General features: G+C 40.2%; 1 protein-coding gene across 1 annotated transcript in view; it reads left to right on the top strand.

Annotated features, from left to right (window-relative positions):
- The window catches only part of RERE (arginine-glutamic acid dipeptide repeats), a 310,240-nt gene that overhangs the window by 171,135 nt on the left and 114,606 nt on the right, over positions 1–24,499 (top strand). Inside the window, 2 exon segments of the mRNA XM_028488064.1 lie at positions 13,767–13,872; positions 15,486–15,582. Coding sequence (XP_028343865.1) covers positions 13,767–13,872; positions 15,486–15,582 — 203 coding nt within the window.

Below are 24,499 nucleotides of genomic sequence, written 5' to 3' on the forward strand. Positions count from 1 at the left end.
TGACGTTTACTCGTATCATGCAATAAAATGCTGTAAGCACTCCAGAAACCACCCTCATGCCCTCTCCTAGCCACTAGCCCCGTGATAACTACTGCTGTGAGCTCTGACATCACAGATCAGTCCTGCCTGCCTTTGAACTTTATATGTAAAGGGTATCATGTAGTATATATTTATTTGTGTCTGGTTTCTTTGGCTTACCATATTGTTTGTGAGATGCATCCATGTTTTTGTGTTACAGTAGTTCATTTTAATTGCTATGTAATAATGCGTTGTATGGATATACTGCAGTTGATCCTAAACTGTTAGTGACTATTCGGAAAATTGGAAGGATTTTAAAACACCCCCTTCAGTAACTGAGCAAAACAAGTAGATTATAAATCAGTAAGAAGCCTGAACGGCACAGTTTAAAAATTTGAGTTAAATGTCATACATACAGAATACTATGCCCAGCAACCAAAGAATATACATTCTTTTCAGGTACATATGGGACGTTTACCAGAAATGGCAATGTTGGATCTTAATTCAGGTCTTAACGTATTTTAGAGGATTGAAATCATACAGAACATCTTCTCTGACCAGAGTGGAATTAAGCTAGAAGTAAAAAAACAAAATGATTACCTGGAATATCCAGAAATGTTTGGAATAAAGCGATGCACTTCTAAATAGTCTGTGAGCCAAATAAGGAATCACATTGGAGATTAGAAAATATTTTGCAGTGAATGATTAATGAAACTATGATATATCAGGATTATTGGATATAGCTAAACATAGGCTCAGAGGTAAATTTTTAGCCTTAAATATATGTGAAAATAAGAAAGGTAGAGTAAAATCAGTGGTTTTAGTATCTGTATTGAGAAATTTTAAAAATAACTTAAACCAAGGAAAAGAAGGGAATAATGAACATAAGAGCTCAAATTAATGAATTAATAAGAAAGTGTACATTAAAGATAATTAATAATATCAGAAGTTGCTCATTTGAAATGACTAATGAAACTTAAATTCCTGTACAGATGATAAAGAAGAGAAAGAAAAAAAGGCAGCAAGTTACTAATACGAAGAATAAAACTGGGACAGCACTACAGATCCTACAGGCTTTGATATCAGAGGACATTATGAACAGTGTTACCTATTAATTTTGAATATTTAGCTATGGCACCAAACATTCAAAGACAAACCCAAGACAGATTTGCACAAACATGAATAAGAATGCTTATAGTAGCAGCCTTGGTTGTAGTAGTGAAAAACTGGAAATGACCCAAGTATTGATCAGCAGGAAATTTTTGAACAAATTGTGGCATATTGTACATAGATGTACAATGTATCATTTAAAATGAATGGACTAGGGCATGGATGAATCATGCAAGCATAATGCTGAATAAACAAAGCAGATTGCAGAGGTAGTCAGAGTACGGTATCATTTATGTAAAGTGTAAAAACTGCAGAACGATACCTTATATAGTTTTAGCTGTATGTACATATGAAGTAAAAGTATAAAGTACTGCGTGGGAATGAGCAACAATAAATTCAAGATAGTGTTTACCTCTGGGGGGAAGTAAGAGAGACCTGTCTAGAAGGAGTGTATAGGCAGTTTCTTCAGGTTTGGTTACGTTTTATTTCTGAAAATATGTTTGGCCCATAGTTATATTATTTTTATACCTTTATGCCTGTGAAGTTTTTCATAATACATTTTATAAAAGAAAAGTAAAGGAGGTCAAAAAACCCACAAAACCTTCTGGAGTTTTTGTGAACAAAGCTCAGCCTTAGTGAGAGGCAGAGACTTGGATTTCTGTGTTGTCCCTGTGGATGGGGAAATCGGTGTATGGGTTTATTAAGGTGATCCAACCCCCCTTGTCTGTCTGTATGAAGCGCAGGACGCTTTTCCCTGCCAAGTTCAGGTGCTTTTGAAAAGACAGCTAGTTTTAAGGAAAACAATACCCGAAGAGATTAAATACAGTATACAAAATGTTACTTGCCTAGGATTGTATGGTTACTAAGTGGCAGATTTCATTGCCAGTGGCTTTTTTAAAGCAGTTAACCATTCTCTGACCTTTTTTGGGAAGGGTGGAGAGATTGCTGAAGGGTCTGTCCCTCTATTGGAATGTTAGCTCTGTCAAGACTGGGACTTTAGCTGTGTTTTTCCTCTCCAGAGTCCTCAGTGCATAGCTCCAGAACAGTGGTCTGATACCTGGTAGAAGCTCATTAAATATGGATTACATGATTTGAGGAAATTATACTGTAAAACTGATTTGGAAACATTTTTTTCACTCTCATAACTATTCTCTCTGTAACTGTTATCACATTCTGGGGTTTTTAGGAGATCATTGAAGTCTCAGCTCAGAAGTTTTATCTAGCAAATTATTTGATTTTGAAGAACGTGGGGTTGTCTGTAGTGGTCTTCTCCAGCATCAGCTGGTAGAAAGAAGCATCACAGCCGACTCAAGAGTTGTTTTTCTCATAGTAACGTCTCTTTGTGTTAAAATGGCCGGGGGGGGGCGGGGGGGAAGGAATTTAGATTAGAATGTTTTTCTAGCATTCTCTGGCACAAAAGCTTTTTCAGCAGAGCAGATTCATCAATTCTAAAGGAAGTTAGTCTTTTTGTGGTAATGGAAATACTCGCTATCTTGATTGTGGTGGTGGTTATACAACACGTTTATCAAACACAATTTTATTGTGTATAAAATATACCTCAATAAAGCTGATTTAGGAAAAAAAAAAAAGATGAACCAAAACCAAAACAGTAAAACAAAACCCCCAAATTAAAACATTTCTGAAAGAGTAGAGGATGAAGGATTTTAAAGAAAACGGTCTTCCTTCAGAAGTTACTAACATTTATATAAGTTGTATTAGTGCTTGAACACGATGGGGAATCTTCTTGGCAAAAATTAACCTATTTTAAAATGAACTGTGGCTCTGGTCATATGCTCTTTGATTTTCTTCCTTTCTTTTAAGCAGCATTTCCTCAGCTTGCCTCATACTTGACTGAATACCCTGATCGATTATCTGGGATTAACTCAGCCTTCTCATTTCCTGCTTTCCGTTTCTTCTCCAGCAGGCCAGTGGGCCTTTGTTGTCTGGCATGTGGACTGAGATAAGCTGTCAGGGCATATGTTTGTATTAGAAAAATGGGTGTAGATAGAACAGGTACAAATAGACTAGCGGGTATTAAAGGTTACAGTCTTCATTTTGGTTTAAGTCAAAAGGAGAGAAGAATAAATAAGATACTTAAGACTGACTAAAGTGAAATAGGAAAACCTGAATTTTTAGGGTTCCTACTGATTTTTCCCCTTTTCAACCAAACTATTTGAATTTGTTTATTGGCAAGTTCAAAATGTTTGTTAGCTGTAATTGGATTCTTACTGTGTAGGCTGACTTTATTTAAATTTAAATAATTTCTGAACCTATATTAGTGTTCCTGAAAAGTGCAGAAACTCAAGTCTAAAAATCTTTGTGCTACTAAAAGGTGTTTTTTGGTGTTACTAGCTGTATGTTTTGCAGTTTAATTCAGAAAACTGATACAAAAAGGTTATCACCTACAAAGAGAGGAAATGCTGGATTCACATGAAATAGGTATGTTCATCTGTATAAAAGACGATAATTCAGTTTAGTATGGTAAGCTGAAAGTTTGTTTTTTTGTGGGTTTTTTTGCCTTGTTTGTTTGTTTTATTCTTTAAAGTTGATGTTTCATGTTGTCAGTTTTCCTAGGTAGGAGGCAGCACCAATTTTGAAATGGCCACAGAGTTGCCTGGAATTGCAAATTTGCTGAATAAACGTTGCCCAGGTTACTACCTATTTTCTCCTTTCATGCTTTCGGCTTAATAGGTTCACCATTGTTTTGAAGTGTACCTTTTTAGTATAGCCCTATTTTATATTCTTGTTTGAATCAAGATATTTCTCAATATCGCGAGCTCAAATTTTAGAAAGAAAAATATCTTAAATTGAAACAAGGGGCTTCTTACCTAGATTTTCTTTAGGAGTTTAACTTCCTGCTCACTACTAGAATGTCTGATTGTATAAATAAAAATAAAATCTTCTATTTTTTAATAGTTTCTGACTTCTAACTACATGTGTGCTCTAACATTCCAGCCATGGTTCCATTTGGGGAGCCTGCTAAAATTGTTTAAACTACCAGAGTCTGAGAGGGAGGCGTCCAGGACTGTTTGTGCAGTTTGTTCACTTCATCGTATAGAGCAGCTCTTCTCACCTATGGTCCGTGGGTCTGCAGGGCCAGGCTGCTTTCATGATTATACCAAGACATCATTTGCCTTTTGCACTCTTCATTCTCTCATGAGTGTACCGTGGGGCTTTACAAAGGCTGAACGATGTGTGATACATCTCAACGGATTGAAGCAGAATCAGATATGAGAATCTGTTTCCTTAAGCCAAATATCAGAGAGATTTGTAAAAACATAATTATTACTGGTTTCCTAAATTTAGTTTGTTTTAAAAGGATAGTTGCTTGTTGTAATTATTTACATTAGCATGTAATGGGGTTATTGTTAAGTGAGTTACTAAAAACGTCTAAAATTTTTCTTTATTTTCACTTTCTAATATAGTGAACATTGATAAGATATGACCCACATAAACAAAAGCTCTTGGAATTCCTCAATAATTTTGATGAGAGTCTGAGTCTAAGAAGTCTGAGAACCACTTCTGTAAAGCACACGTTGACTCAGTGAAATCTTTTCAAGATATTTCAGCATCAATTTTTAATAGTAAAATCTGTTATGTATCTTCAATCATAAGTTAGTAATTTTTACTTCTAAAATAATGTCATAGTTTAATCTGTGAACTTTCTAGAGAATTTCGGAAGACTCAGCCCAGGTTCTGCCCGTCCCTTCTTTAACTTCCTTTTCACGCCTGCCCCATCATTAATTTGTGATAAGAGTTCTGTAACTTTTCCAACTATGTCGTGTACAAGAAGTAATTAACTCCCCCAGAATGAGTAAAATCGCTGCTGCCATCACCAGGATCACCAAACAACAACCAACATATTGCAAACATGTTAAACTTTGTAGTATTTGGGCTTGATTTTTTAAGAAAGAAATTCAGTGGAATGTTTAATTACATTTAGTAGGGATTACGAGGAATTTGGCAATTTCTTAGGGTGCTGCCTATAAACAGCTATTTTCTCTTCTGTTATGGGGGAAATCTTTTGGACCAAATAGAAAATTTGTGGTTATAGATTTATCTGGTGTAATCATGATTGCTGGGAAGAATACTGGCTTTTAGGAAGGGGTTTATTTTGGGTTTGGGCTGCAGATTTTTGGGATCCAAGTATAGGGACTTAATCTGTCTGTGAAATTCCATCTTTCTAGCTTACCCTTCAACCTGAATTTGGGGACCCTTTAAATCCTGAATCTGACATTTAGTATTTTTTGTCAGGTGTACATCAACACGATTCATGTGGGAAATTATAGGGATGTTTTTTAGTTTGTTATATATGTCCCCGTATGCTAAGTCCCCCTTTAAATGTGGCTTATCTATGTGTGTGTGACATAAACTTGTTATTCAGTTTAAGAAGACGAGGACAGCAGAGGTTACCTAGCGACCCTGTCTCCTATCTTACGAGGCCAAGAAGTATGAATTTTCCCACGGCTACCACTGTACTCAGTTTTGGCCTCGCCACTGCAAATACAGGAATCCATTGTCTGACAATTTCGTCGTTCATCCATAATGGAATCCCCGACAGAAATTGCCTTGTTGAGTTTTGACTCCCTAGTTAGCAGTTGAGAGAGAATTTTGTTTTCATGCACCTTTTGGGTCCTACCATTAAGAAACAAGACATCATTAAGAAACAGTGATTTTGGAAATTATTTCTGATCATTGGAGCCTGTGTGTCAGCACATTTTTAGTAGCATCATCTTTCGGGCGATTTGGATATAACCAGTTATTTGCACATCTTGGTTGTAAACATTGTAAAAAGTCATCTGCCCTCCCAGAGTTCCACCTTCTTGCTTCACCATCTGATTCCAGATGGTTTAAATCCTCTTGCACAGACCCAGATGCTGATGCAATCTCTTGAAAACAGTCTTTTGGATTGAGTGCCACCGGTTTGGAAAATGAGCTTGTAACAACCTTGATTCTAGGGCCTAACGGCAGTAAGCACCTTTATCAAATGGATAGGGTTTGTTTGTTTCTTTTGTCTGTTTTATTCATTAAGCTAGTTCTGAGTAGACCCCTGTGTAGTTATGGTTATGGTTATGTCCATTTGCAAATGCCAATCAGTACATGATAAGTAGCCACTTGTATTAGTCAGAGTTCTCCAGAGAAAACAGACCCAAAAGGAGAGATAGACATATGTATATATACTATAGGAAGTGTCTCATGAGGTTTCGGAGGTCGAAAGTCCCTTAGTATATGTATAACTTGCTGTCTGCAAGCTGGAGAATCAGGAAGCATGTGGTATAATTAAATTCACGTCAAAGGCCTGAGAACCAGGGGGGCTGCTGGTGTTAAGTCCCAGAGTCTGAAGGCCCAAGAAGAGGAGCTCTTTTGGCTGATGGCAGGGAAAAATGGATGTCGAGCTCGAGAAGAGAGAAGGAGTTTGCTCTTCCTTCTTCATTTTGTTCCTTTTGGGCCCCCAAGAGATTGGGTCATGCTCGCCCACGATGGGGAGGGCAGATCTCTTTACTCCGTCTACTGAGTCAAAGTCTGACCTCTTGCAGAAACACCCACATGGGCACACCCAGAAATAACGTTTTACCAGCTAGCTGTCTGGGCATCCCTTAGCACAGTCAAGTTGACACATAAAGTTAACCATCACACCACTAAACAAGTTTCTGTGCTGGAAACTCAAGTGTTGTGGCTCCCATAAGGGAGATGTGCTACAGTCATAGTTCTTTCACAGATCAGTTCAGTCACCATTGGGCAGTGGACATATCTGACAAAGTTGGAAGAAAAGGGCATTTTAGGACAAAACAAGTGTGGATACTTTGTTCAGTCGATGTCAGTAAGAAGTATACTTGCCCTTCGTATACCCTCTCAAATAAAAGGAAACAGAATGTTTAGTTAATGCCTCAATAGATTAGGGAGATTTGTACATGATAGTGTGATTATTTGTAGGAGATACTCAAAGGGCTTTGAGTATCTTCTTTGAGAACAAGACTCTACAGTCAGTGTTGCAGCCTTTCGCCTAACCTCCTGGTACCCGTGTGAGAGCAGAACTCTGAGATGGGTGGACCTTGATGGCCTGAGCCCTGATGGCACTTATGTATTCCTATAGCTCTTTGATGGCCTTTTGAGCTGTAATGGCTATAAAGCTATTTAGATATAAATACATAGATACAGAAAATGTTACATGGTTAGTGTCTTATGTTAGGAGTAGAGTAGTGGTTTGAAATAATGTTACAAGGTATTTCCTGCCTGATTTCATCTTAGTCCTGATGTTCATCCACATAGTTGAGTAATGATGATCTTCTGACGGGTACAGAAAGCTTATCTTTATTTCTATAATTTATCTATCTATCTTTGTATTTATGGCTGCATTGGGTCTTCATTGCTGCGCGCAGGCTTTCTTTAGCTGCGGCGAGCAGGGGCTACTCTTCATTGCGGTGTGCGAGCTTCTTACTGCAGTGGCTTCCCTTGTTGTGGAGCACGGGCTCTAGGTAACGCGGGCTTCAGTAGTTGTGGCTCGCGGGCTCTAGAACGCAGGCTCGGTAGTTGTGGTACACGGGCTTAGTTGCTCCGCGGCATGTGGGATCTTCCCGGACCAGGGCTCGAACCCGTGTCCCCTGCATTGGCAGGCGGATTCTTAACCACCGCGCCACCAGGGAAGTGCGGAAAGCTTATCTTTAGATTGATTCCCCTGTGCATATGCCTGGAGTTATACTTGGCCTTTGAAGACTGGTAATCCTAGACCCCACTGTCTGTCCCTAGTCCCCTCCCCCAGAGTCAGGAATGGTTGAAGCCACTAAGACTGTGTCCCCAAGGTCTTTTTGAGGGTGACCTTCCCAACAGGCATCACTCTGTGGGTGGAGGTAGACTCAGCAGGGTTGAAATACCACTTCAAAACAGCCATGCAGCACACTGGAAGGGTAACTCTTAACCTTATTTTCGCCATTTTGTTTCTCCAAAGGGAATCTTCTTAAGCCATACCGTATACAAATGTTAGCTACTTCTATTTCCCAAATTTCTGGAAAAGCCTGACTGGCCACTTTGGCTTTATAAAACAAGAATTTTGGTCTGATTTCACCTGACTCTGAATCTAGATCTTCCATTATTTGAAATGTGCGCTCCCAAGAACTAAGCAGTTAAGCATTTGAAGGAAGTTCTGTGTTATCTCTAGCAGATTATTTTGATTTTGCAAAATTGTTCATGTGGTGATATCCACCTTCATATCCTAGTTGGGTTGTCTTTGGCCCTGTTCCTTCTGTCACATTTGATAACAGTGGGGGGACTAGAATGACCTGTTTGGAGGGCTTTGGGAGCCCTGATAATCTGGCAAGGCCTGGTAGGTGATTGATGGAGCAAAGAAGGTCCTTCTTGTGCAATGCAGGGTGAGTATACAATTATTGTTGTTCCCATTCTGGTTGGGCATAAAGACCATTGAAAAGGTAATCTCTGCACTTGTCTACTTGGTCATTAATGAACTCCGATCCTCACCCCCACCCCCACCCCCCACCCCTGCGCCCCCCTGCACTTCTTTCATTTTTCGTATGTTGTGTAAAAATGTTTCCCCAGAGGAAGGTAATTAAGACTGGTCCTAGGAAGGACACAGATTGGCTATTTAAAATCAATGAAAGTGCCATATTAATAATCATGAACGATCTCCGGGAAGGGGAATTGACTTCTCGGCCTTGGATCTTGTATATTTGTACTTGGGGTGGTTGGGGTGTGCGCTCTTGACGGGGTGAACCGGTGTCCCTCAGCAGCAGCCTCCTGTTTTCCTTTCTGGCCGCTGTTGCCTCCCTTTCCCCCTAGTCTGCCTTTCTCAGTTGTCTTATTCTCGGAGTTTAATTTCAGTTTTGACCTTTTAATTCATTCATTCTCAGCCTATTGCCTGACATGCACATATCTGGAAACCTTCCCCGTTCTGCTGCTGAACACCTACCATTAAGCTGTCTTTTCTAAACCCAGGTGGTGGTGGGATTTGTCCTCCGTTAAACTCTTTATTTCCCTAAATTTACATTCATCCCTTATTTCAGGAAATCTGGGCCAGGGATGTGGACAAGTCCATAATTCAACCCAGAATCAGCTCCTCTCCTTTTTTGCACAGGGCCTGTGAAAGCCTACTGTAAGCAGATTGGCTTGGTGGTTTTCTCTTAATGCTGGCGCATCCTACCACCTGGAAGCGGTCAAATCGATCTCTCTCTCCTTAAAGAAAAAATGGTGGGAAATATTTACTTCCCAGTGGGCCCTTCTCTGTGTTCAGAAATATACCCCAGGATGCCTTCACATGGGAAGCTTTTCACCGCTTCCTTCTTCATTCGGCATTGTGTTTAAAATGTGTCATTTATAACCACTTTGACCTTTATGCAGTTGTCCAATTATATCACTAGTCAATAATGAGGCATATTTGTTAGAAATACTTGATATGCTTCTTGAATTGTTGCAAAAGTGAAGAAACTTCGCCTCTAATTTGCTACTGGATTTACTTTCGTATTGCTATTATGAGCATAATTTTGGATCTGAGAAGAGCAAAATTTATAACCAGCCTCTTGATACAGCTTAACTCCTCTCTTCATCTGTAAAACAGTGATAGTACTATCCAGCATTTATTGAGAGCCAGTCCACTCTACCTATATTCATTTATTTACTCCTCATGACCTAATGAGGTATAGACTATTATTTTTCCTCATTTTATATATGAGAAAATTGAGGCTTGGAGAGGTAATTGGCCCCAGACCCAGGTGGTTTGGGTTGAATCAGATGCTCTCTAAGTTCACGTCTGCCTTCAGTTTTCTGTGATTTTGCGCAGAAGTCTTAGCCTAGTGAAAAGTGTAAAGAAGATGAAGATTTCCCGTGATTGATGGCTGAGGGAGCGAGTACCGGGGGAGGGGGTGCCCTCTGCTCCCTTTCGCTGTTCCTCAGCGCCTAGTAGGCGACTTCCGTGGAAGGTGACGTTTTAGTTCCTAAACTCCTTAGGACGGTGCTGTGAGCTAATGCCATTGCGTGATACAGAGAAAACATGGGGGTGCCCTCCCGATCCTATTTTATCTACTTGGTTAAGTCTGGGGAAGAAATCTACACATAGGCATGTAAGATGGAACCAGACCATAGAAATCATCTTGTCCTGTCCCTCACTTGTCAGATGGCTGGGTGACTTCACTGAGGTCGCCCCCAGCTAACTAGTGATTGCGGACAGTACCCAAATCCCCGACTACCTGATTTTAGGCTAGTGCCTCTGGAACGACACGGGGCCTCCCTTTATAGACGTTTAATCTTTAACTAAATTCCTGGCCTAGTGGGGAAGATTGTGTCCATTAGAGCTACTTACATTCGTTCAGAACTTTTGCTCACATTGAGCCTGCCTGCCTTTGCCATGTGTGGAATTCAGAATCTGGAGGCTTTTTTTTTTTTTTTAAACACAATGCCGCCACTCCCTGGTTGTTGGGTAGTATTGCATTAGGAAATCCAGTAGGCTTTCAACTCCCTTTGTAAAGGCTGATAATAGGCGTAGCAAATCTAGGTACAGACAAACTAGAGTGGTAATTTTGTGTGGGTGGAATCATTAAGTGTGCCTGGGTCAGAAGATAACGTAGGTATTAAACCTCAAAACGTCACCTGAATCACTGGCTTGGTTCTGCAAAATAGACATTGTGTGATTATAGTACCTTTAAAGGTTATTTCTGCTGGCCTTCACATTTTCATACATCTTACGCCTTTTCTGCGTCTTTTGAGATGATCACGTGGTCTTCCTCTTTTCTTTTGTTAATGTGGTGTATCACATTGATTGATTTGTGTATGTTGAGCCGTCCTTGTGAACTTGGGATGAATCCAGCTCGGTCCTGGTGTATGATCTTTTTTATGTGTTGTTGGATTTGGTTGGCTAATATTTTGTTGAGAATTTCTGCATCTATATGAATCGAAGATATTGGCCTGTAATTTTCTTTTTTCATAGTATCTTTGTCTGGTCAGATGGTATTCATACATCTTAGATCTGTTACAGAAGTACGTAAAAGTATAAATTTTAGAGCACTGTTGCTAGGACTGCTAGTAGATCTGAATTCCTTTGTGCTGTGAGTGTTGAAGCATCCGTTAGTAGCTCAGTGACTAGACATCACTATCATCTCCTGAAAGAAACCGTATTCTGGAGAAGATATCACTCCTACAATTCTCAGCAAAGTTCTTGAAGTTTTCTGTGAAGCACTGATTAGAGTCACCTACTAACAGAGAGAAAGCAATAGTCTTTCGAGTTCCTGCTCAGTTACAGATGCTTTTCCATCTTTTCAGTTTTTTCATGAGTCCTTTTAGGTAGGTTTCGATAATCCTGTTTTTCAGAAAAGGGTAGACTTAGAAAATCTTAGTAATGTGCTCAGAGTCATGTAACAGGGAGGTGATGGAGTTGGGATTTGGACCATGACCGACTTTCCTGTACTTACCAGCCTGGCCCAGCAGTGCTTGAATTAGAGTTTAGTCTTACCATTCTGGTTTACCTTTCCTTAAAAAGGAAACTATTAGACCGTTGGTTTTCAACTGGGAGTGTTTTGTACCCGAAGGGGACATTTGGCGGTATTTGAAGACATTTTTGGTTGTCACAGTGAGGGAGGAGCGTTGCCGGCAGTCAGCGGTTGAAGGCCAGGGATGCTGCTCTGCTCATCTAACAGTTGCGCTGGGTATAGGCCCCCGCAACGGACTCATCTGGACCAGATGTCGGTAGTTTGTAGGTGGAGAAGCCCGGCATTGGACAGTGTATTTACTTAACCGGGGCTATCCCCGGGTACTGCCAAACAGGCCCTGCCCTTCCCCTGGTGTGTCTCCTTCTTTCCCTGATGGGTGCTCTCAGCCTGGTCTTGCTCTTTATCATCCTGCCTCAGGAAGATACTGGAGCCCTCTAGCTGCTCTCCCACGGCCTGGGGTTTTGCACCTCAGTGCCTGTGGCTTTGGTCAGCAGTGCAGATAGAAGACCCCATTTGTCCCAGAGAGTTAAAAGCCACTAAAGGCCAAACTCCAGCTAGGATTCAGCTTCCCCTCACCATCATGCAGAATGTTTTCCTGTGCTGCACGCAGGTGGACCACGTGCATGTGTCTTATAGATGTCTTGTACTTTCTCTCTCTTTGGGTGTTTCTCAGGTCTCCTCCTTTGCCTAGAAAAAATTTCATTGAAATATTTCCCATTTTTTCCCAGGTCAGATGTTCCTTCCTCCATAATCCCTTGCCGGAAGTAATTGCTCTGTCTGTAAACTCCTGTACTATCTATAAAGTGTATTCTTTTTATGCAGCGTACTGATTTGTCCTCTTTTTCCCACCCTCAGTATAAACAGTGTAGAATATAAAAGTGCAAAATTGATAAAAACTAAAAAGTACCAATTTTGTAGGATTATTCTTTGTATGCAGTCTCTTTTATTCAAACCAGTAATGATGCCCTATATTTGACACAGTTAATTGCAAAAGTTAGAATCTTAGTGTGTATGGTATTTACTTTGGAATAGCACTTCTTCACATTTGAGTTCAGTCAAGACTTTTGGCAGTTGCTTTCTTTCTGGTCCTTGGAATGGCTTACGTGTTTTACCAAAACTATTTTTGAGCCTTCCTGGTCTTTTAGTGAAGGCTTTGTGCAACCTCTCACGTAAGCATCAAGCATCTTGCTTCATTAGAGAAGGCTTCTTTGACATACTTCAGGATTTGGCCATCTCCCTTATAAACGTGAGGCGTTTCTCGAATTTTGGCTCTCATGCATTTCTGACCCACTGACTTGTGATGAGAAGGTAGAAGCCGTTAAGAGGAGTGGTAGTGCACTCACCTTGGGGAAGTCCCTTACGGCCCTCAGCTGGGTTGGGAAGTATTTTCTGAGGCCCCGGGAAGCCTTAGTGCACTGCCACATTGAGATGCTTCATGACCAGGTACACAGAGATGGTCCCCTCAAGCCCTAGCCCCATAGCCTTCAAATGGAAAGGCAGTATTTGATCCTTTATTCTTCGAACGAACTAGGAACAAAATTAACTCGTAGGGATAAGATGGTTAAGTGTCTCACAGACATTTATGGGACCCTGATCATCATAGAACTCTTTATTTTTCTTAAATATTCATGTCCACGGTGTTCTCTTCTTGGGAAATTCAGAGATAAACGAGACAGGATCCCTGCTCCGTGGACTCACAGTACCTGCCTCACCGCCCATAGTTTGCTATGTTAGTTTGCCATAGAGCATAAGTGGCAGTAAAGCAGCAGGAAAAACTCCTTGCCCTTAATGGCCTTGACCGTGTGCTGAAACAGTTTCTAAATATTTACCAAAACAATTAAAGCTTCAGATAGAAGAAGGATGTATTTATGCAGTGTACTGAGTAGTTAATGCTAAATAAAAAAATATAATATTGAATGAATTAGTTAATCAAACTGGGGAGATTTATAGATTCAAGTTTGGTTTCCTTTGTTTCCTGAAATAAGCAACTTTGAGGCATAGAGTCAGAGAGGTGTTGTGGCTGGGGTTTTTCAAAAAATGAAAACTGACCTCATAATTGACTTAATGTATTTTTGTGGTCCTGGTGGTAATTGTGTGTCTCCTTCTCTGCCTGTCCACCTGTTTCCAGGGGCTTTTGATCATGGGTATGGTATGCACCTGTGGGCACCTGAAATCCTGTTCCTAATGCTGTTAGATTTTCCTTTTCAGAGTAAGAGGGACCACCTCCTCATGAACGTCAAATGGTACTACCGTCAATCTGAAGTTCCAGATTCTGTGTATCAGCATTTGGTTCAGGATCGACATAATGAAAATGGTAAATATGTCCTTCTGGTTTGACTCTTACACTTTCTTAGCTTTGGGCAAAGTTCTTTGTAAAAACATTCATTAAATGGAGATAACCACTATGAAAATTTTTCACTGAAAAAGCTTTTTATCCATAAAGACATTACTGGAATGTTCTTTTTTTTTTTTTTTGCTGAGTTCTTTCACTATTTCTGCCTTAAAAGAGAAACAACCTGATCATGTGCTAGTAGCATCTTTCCCTTAAACTAGGAGTAGTGATAGATCTTCTTTGGAAATAAAAGTAGCTTCATCTTTTTATTCCTTTTTCTCACCTAATGCTGAACTAATAACACGGAAAACCCTATAGAATTGTATTTTGTTTCTTTTTTAATAATCTGTATTGTTGAACTTCAGGGTTGTGAACTTCAGTTTTCAAAGCAAAGCTTTCCTGAAGATTTTGAAATTTGCTTGAGTATTGACTTTTAGAACAATAGGAAAGTAGTTCAGAGCATCTTTTATTTTTTTCTTCCTCTGGCATTGTAGTTTCTACCCAGTAACTTTATTGACACGTGAGATATGTACATGAAGCGTATATTAACGTCTGTTCAGATGTCTAATAGCTTCCTTTTATTGATTTTTTTTTTTTTTGAGGTGCTAGGCGCTCTGCAACGAGAAGCCACCACAATGAAAAGCCCACATGCCACAACGAAGACCCAACGCAGCCAAAAATAAAGATGTCTAATAGCTCCTTTTTTTTGTTTTTTTTTTTTTTGAGGTGCTAGGCCTCATTCTAGCTGATCCACATTTGTTACACATTAATTATATGAGTTCGGGGTTGTCACTCCCCACTTCCAGATCAGGAAATCGAGGCTTAGAGGTGCTAAAGGAGTTGCCAAGGCTATTCATCTTCTGAGTGGAGACCCCCCGGGGCAGGGATCCGGCTCTCTCTGGCCCGGATGACTGTGCTTGTCTCACTCCTTCACACTGCCTTTGGTGACAGGTTTTGAGTCAACAAACCAGTAGTCAAAAACAGTTTTCTTTCTTTCTTTCTTTCTTTTTTTTTTTTAAATTAATAAAGTTCACATTAGAAGTCAGGCCTATGAATGCAGTAATGTGAAAACAGTTTTGAAGAGTAATGTTCTTTTATATTTTACCAGTTTTTTCTTTTTTGAAACTATTAACTTTCTGTTAAAACAGTTAAATGATGGTTCTTTATTAAAAATAATAACTTGGTTATTCTTTTCATCTTGAAACAGTGTGATTTCACTCCATCCTGGAATATTTAGCAATAAAATACCAGATGCACAGGATCACTGAAAATTTTAGTAGTTTACAAGTTGCTAAAATGTGATAGTTGTTTTCGTTTTCCTTCTTTTTTCATTTTCTGCTTAATGCATTTCAGCAAACTGTGGGGACTTAATAAAGGGCAAAAACACATCCCACAGGATGCTTGCTCCGTTATTCCTGCTGTATGTTATTCCTCTTCTCTGTTTTGCTGACAGGCCTGGTTATTTATTGTGCTTTTTCTAGTGGGAAGTGAACCTGAAAGAAAAATTTTGTGAAATTTTCCTAATCCTTTTTGGAAACTCAATTATAATATCCTCCTAATTAACTTTTTTTTTTTTTTTTTTTTTTTGGTGACAGACTCTGGAAGAGAACTTGTCATAACAGACCCAGTTATCAAGAACCGAGAGCTCTTCATTTCTGATTACGTTGACACTTACCACGCTGCTGCCCTTAGGTAAGTGCCAGAGATGTGTGGTCCTTCTGTGAAGGAGAAGTCATAGGCCACTGTAGGTAGAGAGTCTAAGATGCCTAGATCTCGTCTGATAATCGTCGTATCAATCACACTACCCCTGTGGTCTCAGCAAGCTGACACTCCGGTGTTAGCTTTGTGGGTTGTTGGGGCCTCAGAGGTTGCCTCTGTCTTCACTAATCTGTGTGAGAGGGAAAAACCACTTTTTTCTTTTTCTTTCTTTTTTCTTTTTTTATTTTACACCCTCTCTAGAGTTTTCTATTTTATTTCCTTGAAAATTCGTTGCTAAAGTATTTAGGGTGGGGTGTTATACAGATTATTTCCTGAAGATTCAGTCACTGCCAAGATAGATTTAAAAAAATGGGTGAAACAAATATGGCAGCATGTAATTGTAGGAGAATCTAGGCAAAGTTCACAGGAATTCTCATTGCCCTGTATACTTTTAAATTTCTGTGTGTACAAAGAGTTTACTACTAAAAAGCTTGGGAGGAGGGAAAACATATAGAAGATTTTATTCTGAGGTAACATTGCCGCTAGCCTAATGTCTTAGGTAATAATGCCAAAAAGTGACCGTGAGCCTCTGCTTCACACCCTCTGGTAGTTTCTGTCCCTTTCAAGAAAAAGATACCTGTTTACTCTGGTATATTTTGTTTATGAGGGGAAGACTTGGGGCTTCTTAGGTGGTAAAGGAAGTAAGGACAAGTGATTTTATTATACCTTTTTCCCCCACTGGAAATAACAAAATGGTGAAAGAATCACTTTCTCTGTTAAAGAACATGGTTTAAAAAAATGTCATAGGGGGACTTCCCTGATGGTGCAGTGGTTAAGAATCCGCCTGCCAATGCAGGGGACACGGGTTCGATCCCTGCTCCCGGAAGATCCCACATGCCATGCAGCACCTAAGCCCGTGCACGCACCACAACTACTGAGCCTGCTCTCTAGAACCCGCGAGCCACAACTACTGAGCCCATGTGCCACAACGTCTGAAGCCTGCACGCCTTAGAGCCCTGCTCCGCAACAAGAGAAGCCACCACAATGAGAAGCCCGTGCACTGCAAGGAAGAGCAGCCCCCGCTCACCGCAACTAGAGAAAGCCCACGCGCAGCAACCAAGACCCAACGCAGCGGGGGTGGGGTGGGGGGGGATGTCATAGGGATTTGCTGGCTTTTAGCTTAACTACAATGAGATACAATAATTTCTCTATTATATTGCTCAGATGGTATTCAGTAAAACCATCTGGAGTCTCTTGTGCAAAGCTACATAGCTAAAGCCAGTTATTTGAAGGCAAATTAGTAGCAACTTTTAATATAGGGCAGGTTTTTGGCAAACTTTTTGGGTCAGATAATTTTTCATGGTCTCTGTTGCAACTGTTCAGCTCAGCCATTGTAGTACAAAAGCCACAAGCAACATGTAAATAAATGAGGTGGCAGTGTGCCAATAGAACTTTACTTGAGGACACTGAAATTTGAATTTCATTTAATTTCCACACGTCAGGAGATATGACTCTTCTTTTGATTTATTTTTTAGCCATTTAAAAATGGAAAAACCATTCTTAGTTCTCAGGCTGTACAAGAGCAGGTGGTGGGCCAGATTTGGCTTGCAGACTGTAGTCTGCCAAGCCCCGCTGTAAGGGAAGGCGTGTATGTGGTTAGTTTTGGCTTCTTACAGGACTTTAGATACATTTAGAGAATTCCTGTAGTGTTTTATAAACTTCCTCCAAAATTCCCCCAAGCTTTTCGTGTCTTCTTGGCGGTGGCTTTCCAGTCTTAAACTTGCATGCTCAACAAAGCAAGTTTACGGAAGGTTGGATAGATTGATGGAACCATTAAATTGTTAGCTAAGACAATTGACTTGATCCTGGGATTACTTCTTATCTGCTTTGCATGCTCCCCCGCCCCCCCCATCTTATTTCGTTGGTTGACATTAAATTGTTAGCTAAGACAATTGACTTGATCCTGGGATTACTTCTTATCTGCTTTGCATGCTCCCCCGCCCCCCATCTTATTTCATTGGTTGAGGTGAATGATTTTTAAGCAATTTCAAAGCAAGTTTACGGAAGGTTGGATAGATTGATGGAACCATTAAATTGTTAGCTAAGACAATTGACTTGATCCTGGGATTACTTCTTATCTGCTTTGCATGCTCCCCCGCCCCCCCCATCTTATTTCGTTGGTTGAGGTGAATGATTTTTAAGCAATTTAGAGTTGAAGTTAAGTAAATATGTGAGATATGTAACTGTGGTCATTCAACGGATTTTGATATATTTGCTTAAAGTGAATGTCTTTGAATATCGATCAGAGACTGTTTAGGTTTGTAGAGTCATTTTATACTATTTTAGCATTTTTAGAACGGGTTGTCCCAGGTAATTCTAGCCGGACCGGATGAATTTACTTTCGCTAGGTTTACAGTCAGGTGTCTTCTGTAACTGTACAGGTCACTGTCTCTTCACTGACCACTAAAGAGCCGGAGTGCTAAAGTGGTGATTTCCTTACCTTCTTTTCGCTGTATATGTGACCAGAACCCTTATTGATTGGTTTTTTTCTCCTGTGGTATTTTCTTTAAAGTGGTCATACGGTGATTTTATAAAGCCGTCATCTTAAATTTGACTCTGTCAGCTTCAAATAGAGCATCTCTTGTGTGACTTGACAGTTGGGTTTTTTCCAAAGACATCAGATGAATGTGACCACACGGTTACTGGTGATCTGGCCTAGTAGCTGCTCAGTAATCCTTGTGGGTGTGTTGACGTTTGCGGGCATCTGGGGCTCACCTGGGGGCCTCTTGCTGTTGCCCAGTAATCGCGCCTGGTTCTCAGAGTGCTCTCTGTAAGATCACCTCTGATAAAAGCAGAGTGGAATAGCAGTGCCCCCGGGAATCTCTACTTATTCCTCTCCTCTTCACTACAGCTAGATTACTTTAATTTTAAAGTATGGGGGTTGGGGTTAGGCTTTCATTTTTCTTCCCACTTTTTCCTTCACCATTTATCCAAGAAAGGATTTTTTTCTTTCTCCACAGATATAAAGTCATACTGCCAAAAATAAATTCAGTTTTGAGAGAGGACAAATAAAATAGTCCGTAGGCACATGAAAGAGGATCAAGTGAGTGTACTGAGAGAAACGTGGAGGACAGAAAAGAAAGGAAAAGACAGATAGTGTTCGTGCCCAGCACCATTCCTCTGGAAGATCAAAGCGCTTGGTGGTGTGGATCCCTTCGGCTCACAGCACCCCGAGGGGCCCTTGCCGTGCCATTCACTCAGGAGGAAGCCGGTGTATAACCTCCTCTTTCAAGCCGGTGCTAGGGTTGGGCTGTAAAGGAAGAGAGAGCCTTGTCCTTGAGCCATCATGAATCAGAAGGAAAACAGAATTCCTCGGCAGCCTCTCTGTGTAAATTGAGATTGCAGCATTTCCCTGCCCAAACCAAATTTATTCCTAGAAGAGATGGTGGGATCTTCAGGGTTGGAGATATATGTGTTGAGGGTCCAGCATTACTGCTCTGCTGCTGTTTTTGAATTCTTGCGTTGGCTGTCCCTCATTCCTGCCTTTCAAGCTAAGCTTCTACAACCGTGTTCTTTTCTTCGTTACGTTTATCAGCAACCATATAGTAATACTGTGTTAGTGTCTTGAGTGGAGTATTTTTGAGTTCTCCTTGTTCCCAGGTTAAGTGTTTTTGGCTGACACGGGTATAAAAGAAAAAGCTCCAGGTTGAAATTGGAAGACTTCAGTTTGAATCCTGGCTTTACCACATAGTTTTGTGAGCAAGGTCAAGTTTGTTAACCTTTGTGCCACCTTTTAAACAAATTTATTTAAAGTCACATGATTAAGTGACAGAACCCAGGACTGGTTTTATATCCAGTAAGGTACAGAGCATGAAGAAGCCTCTTGCGGAGGGAGTGTCTCACACTCAGTAGTATGCGTAGTGCTCATGAATCTGAATTGGTTTCTTAAGAGCATAAAAGGAAGGAAAGGAAAAGCGAAGTTAAACATAATTCTGTGTTAAGTTATTGGTGGTACAGTTACTTGGCATCCATTTATTTTATTTCTCTGTGGCCTCTAGGATGGATTGTTTGGATACTCAGAGCGCTTTAGGCATGGGGAGAAGAGTTCAGCTCAGGGAGCCATTTGTAGATGCTCTGAGAATGAGCGAATTAGTTTGTAGCTTTGCAGTTGGTTTGCTATGATAGTATTTTGACCCTAAGGATAATACTTTATTGCTGATCAAAGGATCAAGAGCGATTGCTTTGTGATTGGACTGTGAACATGTGACCTGGACAACATTTTCGGGTTTACTGTGCGGTTGTAACAGTGAATTCTCAAGTACCGACTGTGGAGGGCAGACAGGAGATCCTAACTCTTTCATCGGCTTGAGGGCTATTTTCCAGCCTTCTGATTATCTGCTTCCTATTGAAAAAAAAAAAATCCAAGGTAGGTCAGGTTACAAGGTATCATTTTACCTGGGAATTCATATTAATAGGAGTATGTTCTAGAGTGAATTTTCCGGAAGCCCAGGGCCAAGAAATCCTAAACTAGGTCTTTAGGGCTTCTAATTGCCCTTTTTCCATCCCACATCAATTTATCTCCTTCCTTTGTTACGGGCAGCTAGCGTCACATATGTGTAGTGATTGAAAGAGATTAATTACGTCTTGGTACAATTCCCCGACCATTCCTTAGAACTTACAAAGTTCCTTTAGTTTCTGCAAGTTCCCTAAGGGGTTTCGTGAAGTCTCAGAGCTCTTAGTTTTGCAGCTTAAGATACATTTCCTGGCTTTAGCCTGCAGTTCTTTTTATATGTGAAATAACTCTGACCTACGGCATTTTTATTGTTTTGTCTATACATGCTTAGTACTTCATTAGACACCATAACTTGTCAGTCCCTTATTTCTTTATTCATTCATCATTTAACACATTATTGAGCTGCTTGTCATAGGGGAAGGGCCGTGTAGGTGCTGGGAACACCTAACTGAGTAACACGCTCTCTCCGCCCTTGAATACGTCATAGTCTTTTAAAAATTCTTTTGTTCGGAGCTACTTTTGGACACATAGAAAAGTTGTAAGTACTGAGTTTCCATGTATCCATCTCCCAGTCTTCATTTGTGTGAGCATCTTATGTAACGTTGGTACAGTTGTGAGGAACAAGAAATAGCATTAGAACAATACCATTGAACTAAAGACCCTATTTGCATTTCACGGATGCCTTACTTGTTACAGCTGCTGGAAGCAAAAGACCATAGCCTGGGTGGCTTATAAACAACAGAAATTTCTTTCTCAGAGTTCTGGAGGCTAGAAGTCCGAGATCAGGGTGCCAGAGTTCTGGTGAGGGCCCCCTTCTGGTGTGCAGAACGCTGGCTTCTCCCTGTGTCCTCACGTGGCCCAGAGCAGAACCACGAGGTTCATTGTACCCCTCCCCTTTTCTTTACTGGTAACTTATTTCTCCACAGTGAAAAACTCAGTTCTTACTGTTTTCAATATATTTTCATTTGCTTATTTTTATCCAGTTCTACGGTACACATGACTTAGTTTCAGAATTTGTAACCCATGTGCCTGTGAGAAGCACGTTTGCTGACTACGTTTTTGTCTTTAGTCTTATGTATAGTATATAGGCAAGAGCCTGTTTTCTAAAGTTGCTCAGGTCAGTTCTGTTTTTCGTAGCTCCTTAGGTGTGGTTGTGTTATTCATTTGTAATATAGCAGGGTTTGTTTGTTAGACTTAGCATTCTATTTTTGGTTCCTCTTGGTCGATTTGGACTGTCTCTTTATTTTCTGGGAAAGGGAGGGTTTGTGAACTATTGCTGTGGCTCTCGGGGTCAGAGCTATAGGAAGATGCAGTCTTCAGCCCTCCTACCTGCTATAGATGACTGATCCTTTTACTTCTTAATTTATCCTTCTTGCATTTTCTTTTCACAAGTGGGCAAATACATGTCTATGTTCTTATAACTTCTTCTTTCTTATGTGAGGGGTAGCATACTATCGATAGTCTCTTGTGCTTTGTTCTTTTTCCACTTAGCAGTATGTTCTGGAAATTGCTCCATGTTAACGCATAGAGCTCATTCTCCTTCATAGCTGTATAGTACTCTGTTTTGTGGGTGTACTGTGGTTTATTCACCTGCTGTCTTGTGTATATGCATGTAGGTTGTTTCCAAGATGTTTCAATTGTAAATGATGCTGTAATCAATATCCTTGTGCATATGTATTTCCTTATTGTTGGATGTGTATCTTCAGGGTGGATTTATAGGAGAGGGGCTGCTGAATTGAAAAGTTTATGTATATGTGATTTCTCTTCTGAACGCATATACCAATTTGCATTTCCTCCAACAACGTCTGAGACTTTCTGTTTCCCCAGCAGAATGTGGTGTTTTTTTTTTTTTTAAATTTTGTCCATCTGATTGGTAGATGAGAAATAGTATCTCAGTGTTGTTTTACTTTATTTCGCTAACAGTGAGTGAGTTTGAGCATATTTTTGTCTATATTTTTGTGAATTGTCTGTTCATGTCTTTTCTGTTGGGTTGTTGTCTTTTTGTCTCTCACTTTTTAAAAGTTATTAATATGCCTGTTACAAGTGTTCCCTCAGGACTTTGAGTCATAGTTAGAAAGCCTTGCCCTACACCACTTTTTAAAGATAAATTCTACCCAGCTGCCCCAGTACCATTTACTGTCTTTACCTCAGTGGTTTGAGATGCCACCTTTGTCATATATTATTTTCCATATGTATTCTGGACTTGATATTCTGTTTCCTATTGTCTGTATATGTGCTAGCACTGCACTCTTAATTATAGAGGCTTTATAGTATGTTTTAATGTCTGATAGGGCTAGCTCCCCCGCTTTTTAATTATTTGGTTTTTCCATATGAATATTAGTAGAACTGGTTTTATTCCATAAGATAGCCAGCTGGTGTTTGTGTTAAGATTGCCTTGAATTTATAGATCAAGTTTGGAGAAATGCCATGTTGAGTTTTCCTATCCAAGAATAGGGGGTGTTTTCCCATTTGTTTGTACTTACTTTTGTGTCTTTGAGGAGTGTTTAAGAATTTCCCTCAAACATTTAAGAAAATTAAATTTAAAAAGTGGAGAGGCAGAGGGGCTTCAGTGGAAGTAATGTTGTATATTGTCATACTTAGAGCAATCGCTAGAAAACTGTGTGGAGTGATACTCAGAACACTATAAATAAATCAAGATGAAATCCTAAAAAAATGTTCAAATGACCCACAGAAGGGCAAGAGAAACAGAAGAACTAGAAATAGAAAAGAAAAGATACTATGCCTGTCATTAATCAAGTGGCTTACAATAGACACGATGCTGACTCTGTCTCAAAAGCTTTTTTCGCCTTATTTCCAGGTAAGAGTGACAGTAATAGCTGTAAACGAACATGCTACTGTAAGCAGTCTTTGTGAGCTTGTGTACCTCTTCACGAGTTTCTGTGAGGTTTGCATATGTCTGGGGATGTACGAAGGCTCGCTCAATTATGGATACAGTTTAAGGGAATGAATTTCTGGGCCACAGTTTCCATTTGTATTTCTCTGCTTGCCCGAGGAGGTTCTCTCCTCTTTTTCATCCCCTTCAGATGGCCTTCTCCCACCAGGCGCAGGACTCTCTAGATGGTGCAGTGCCCAGGGTGTAACTGGGGGTGGGGGGGGCGTCACAAACAAAGCACTGCTTTGAACACGTCTTTTCCAGGAAGCCCTTGTTGCTGCTGAAGAAAAGGCCCCTAAGACATGGTGCTTCCCCGTCTTTAGTCTTATTTCTGTTCACAGTGAAGATACGGGGAATGCAGAACCTGAGGAAGCTGGGAAAGCAGCTGTTTCAGCAAGGTGGGCGTGATGGCAGTTTTCTCTTAACAGTCTCTCTGCCTCCATTTCACAAACACTGTCAAATAATATACTGTTTTGAGCAAGAGCATGGTGGAAAGAGCGCCCTGGAGAAGAAACACTGAGTGCTTAAAATGGTACACATGCACACGCTTTTACTTTAAAGTGTAAGCACTACTCTGCAGCAAGAGGCGATATGAAAAACATTTCAAAATGGACAGCAGCCAGTCAGAACCAACCCCGGTCAGCCTCCCCGGCCCCTGTCGACCCTGGCTTCCACTCTGCTTTGCTACTGCGGGCCCCTTACCCGGCAGGGACAGACACTTCCAAGAGCCACAGCCATATGCTAGTGACTGTTGTTTTATTTTCTCCCAATGCTTTTTTTTTTTTTTTTTTAAATATACAGAAAAATTCAGATTTTAAGTTTACATTTTCATAAATTTTGGCAAATTTGTTTGACGCTAAACAAGGCATCAGATATTCTCATCATCCCAGAAAGTTCCCTTCAGCTCCTGTTCTCTCTAAACTTCCCACCCAGAAACAACCACTATCCTGATTTCTCCTACCATAAATTCCTTTTTGCTGTTCTAGAACTTCATATAAATGGAATCATACAGTATGTAGTTTTTTTGTGTCTGGCTTCTTTTACTCAACATTTAATTTTTGAGATTTTTCGTGACGGGCTATGTATCAGTAGCTCTTTTCTATGTGTTGTTGTGTAGTAATCTCATTGTAAAGTATACAGTACTTGGTTTACCCATTTCTTTGTTGATGGACATTTGGTTTGTATCTAAGCTAGTATGAATAAAGCTGTTACGAACAACAACAAAAGCACAGTGAAGGAAATAATAGTGATAAAAGCAGAAATTAATGAGGAAGAACATTAGATCTAATTAATCAAATGCTTTGAGAAATTCTAGTATTTTATTAAAAAATACATTATGGCCAACCGGGATCTATTCCAGGCGTGCAAGGTAGGTTTACTATTCAAGACTCTGTTAACATCTAATACCATGTTAATTAATAAGTCTAAGGAAGAAACCTGTCTCCAAAGCGATGATATGATACGGTTATTCTAAAGCTATTTAACGGGAACACCTGGGAGGCATT

Source organism: Physeter macrocephalus, chromosome 3 (genome assembly GCF_002837175.3).
Source record: "Physeter macrocephalus isolate SW-GA chromosome 3, ASM283717v5, whole genome shotgun sequence".
In the NCBI taxonomy this organism is placed as follows: Eukaryota; Metazoa; Chordata; class Mammalia; order Artiodactyla; family Physeteridae; genus Physeter; species Physeter macrocephalus.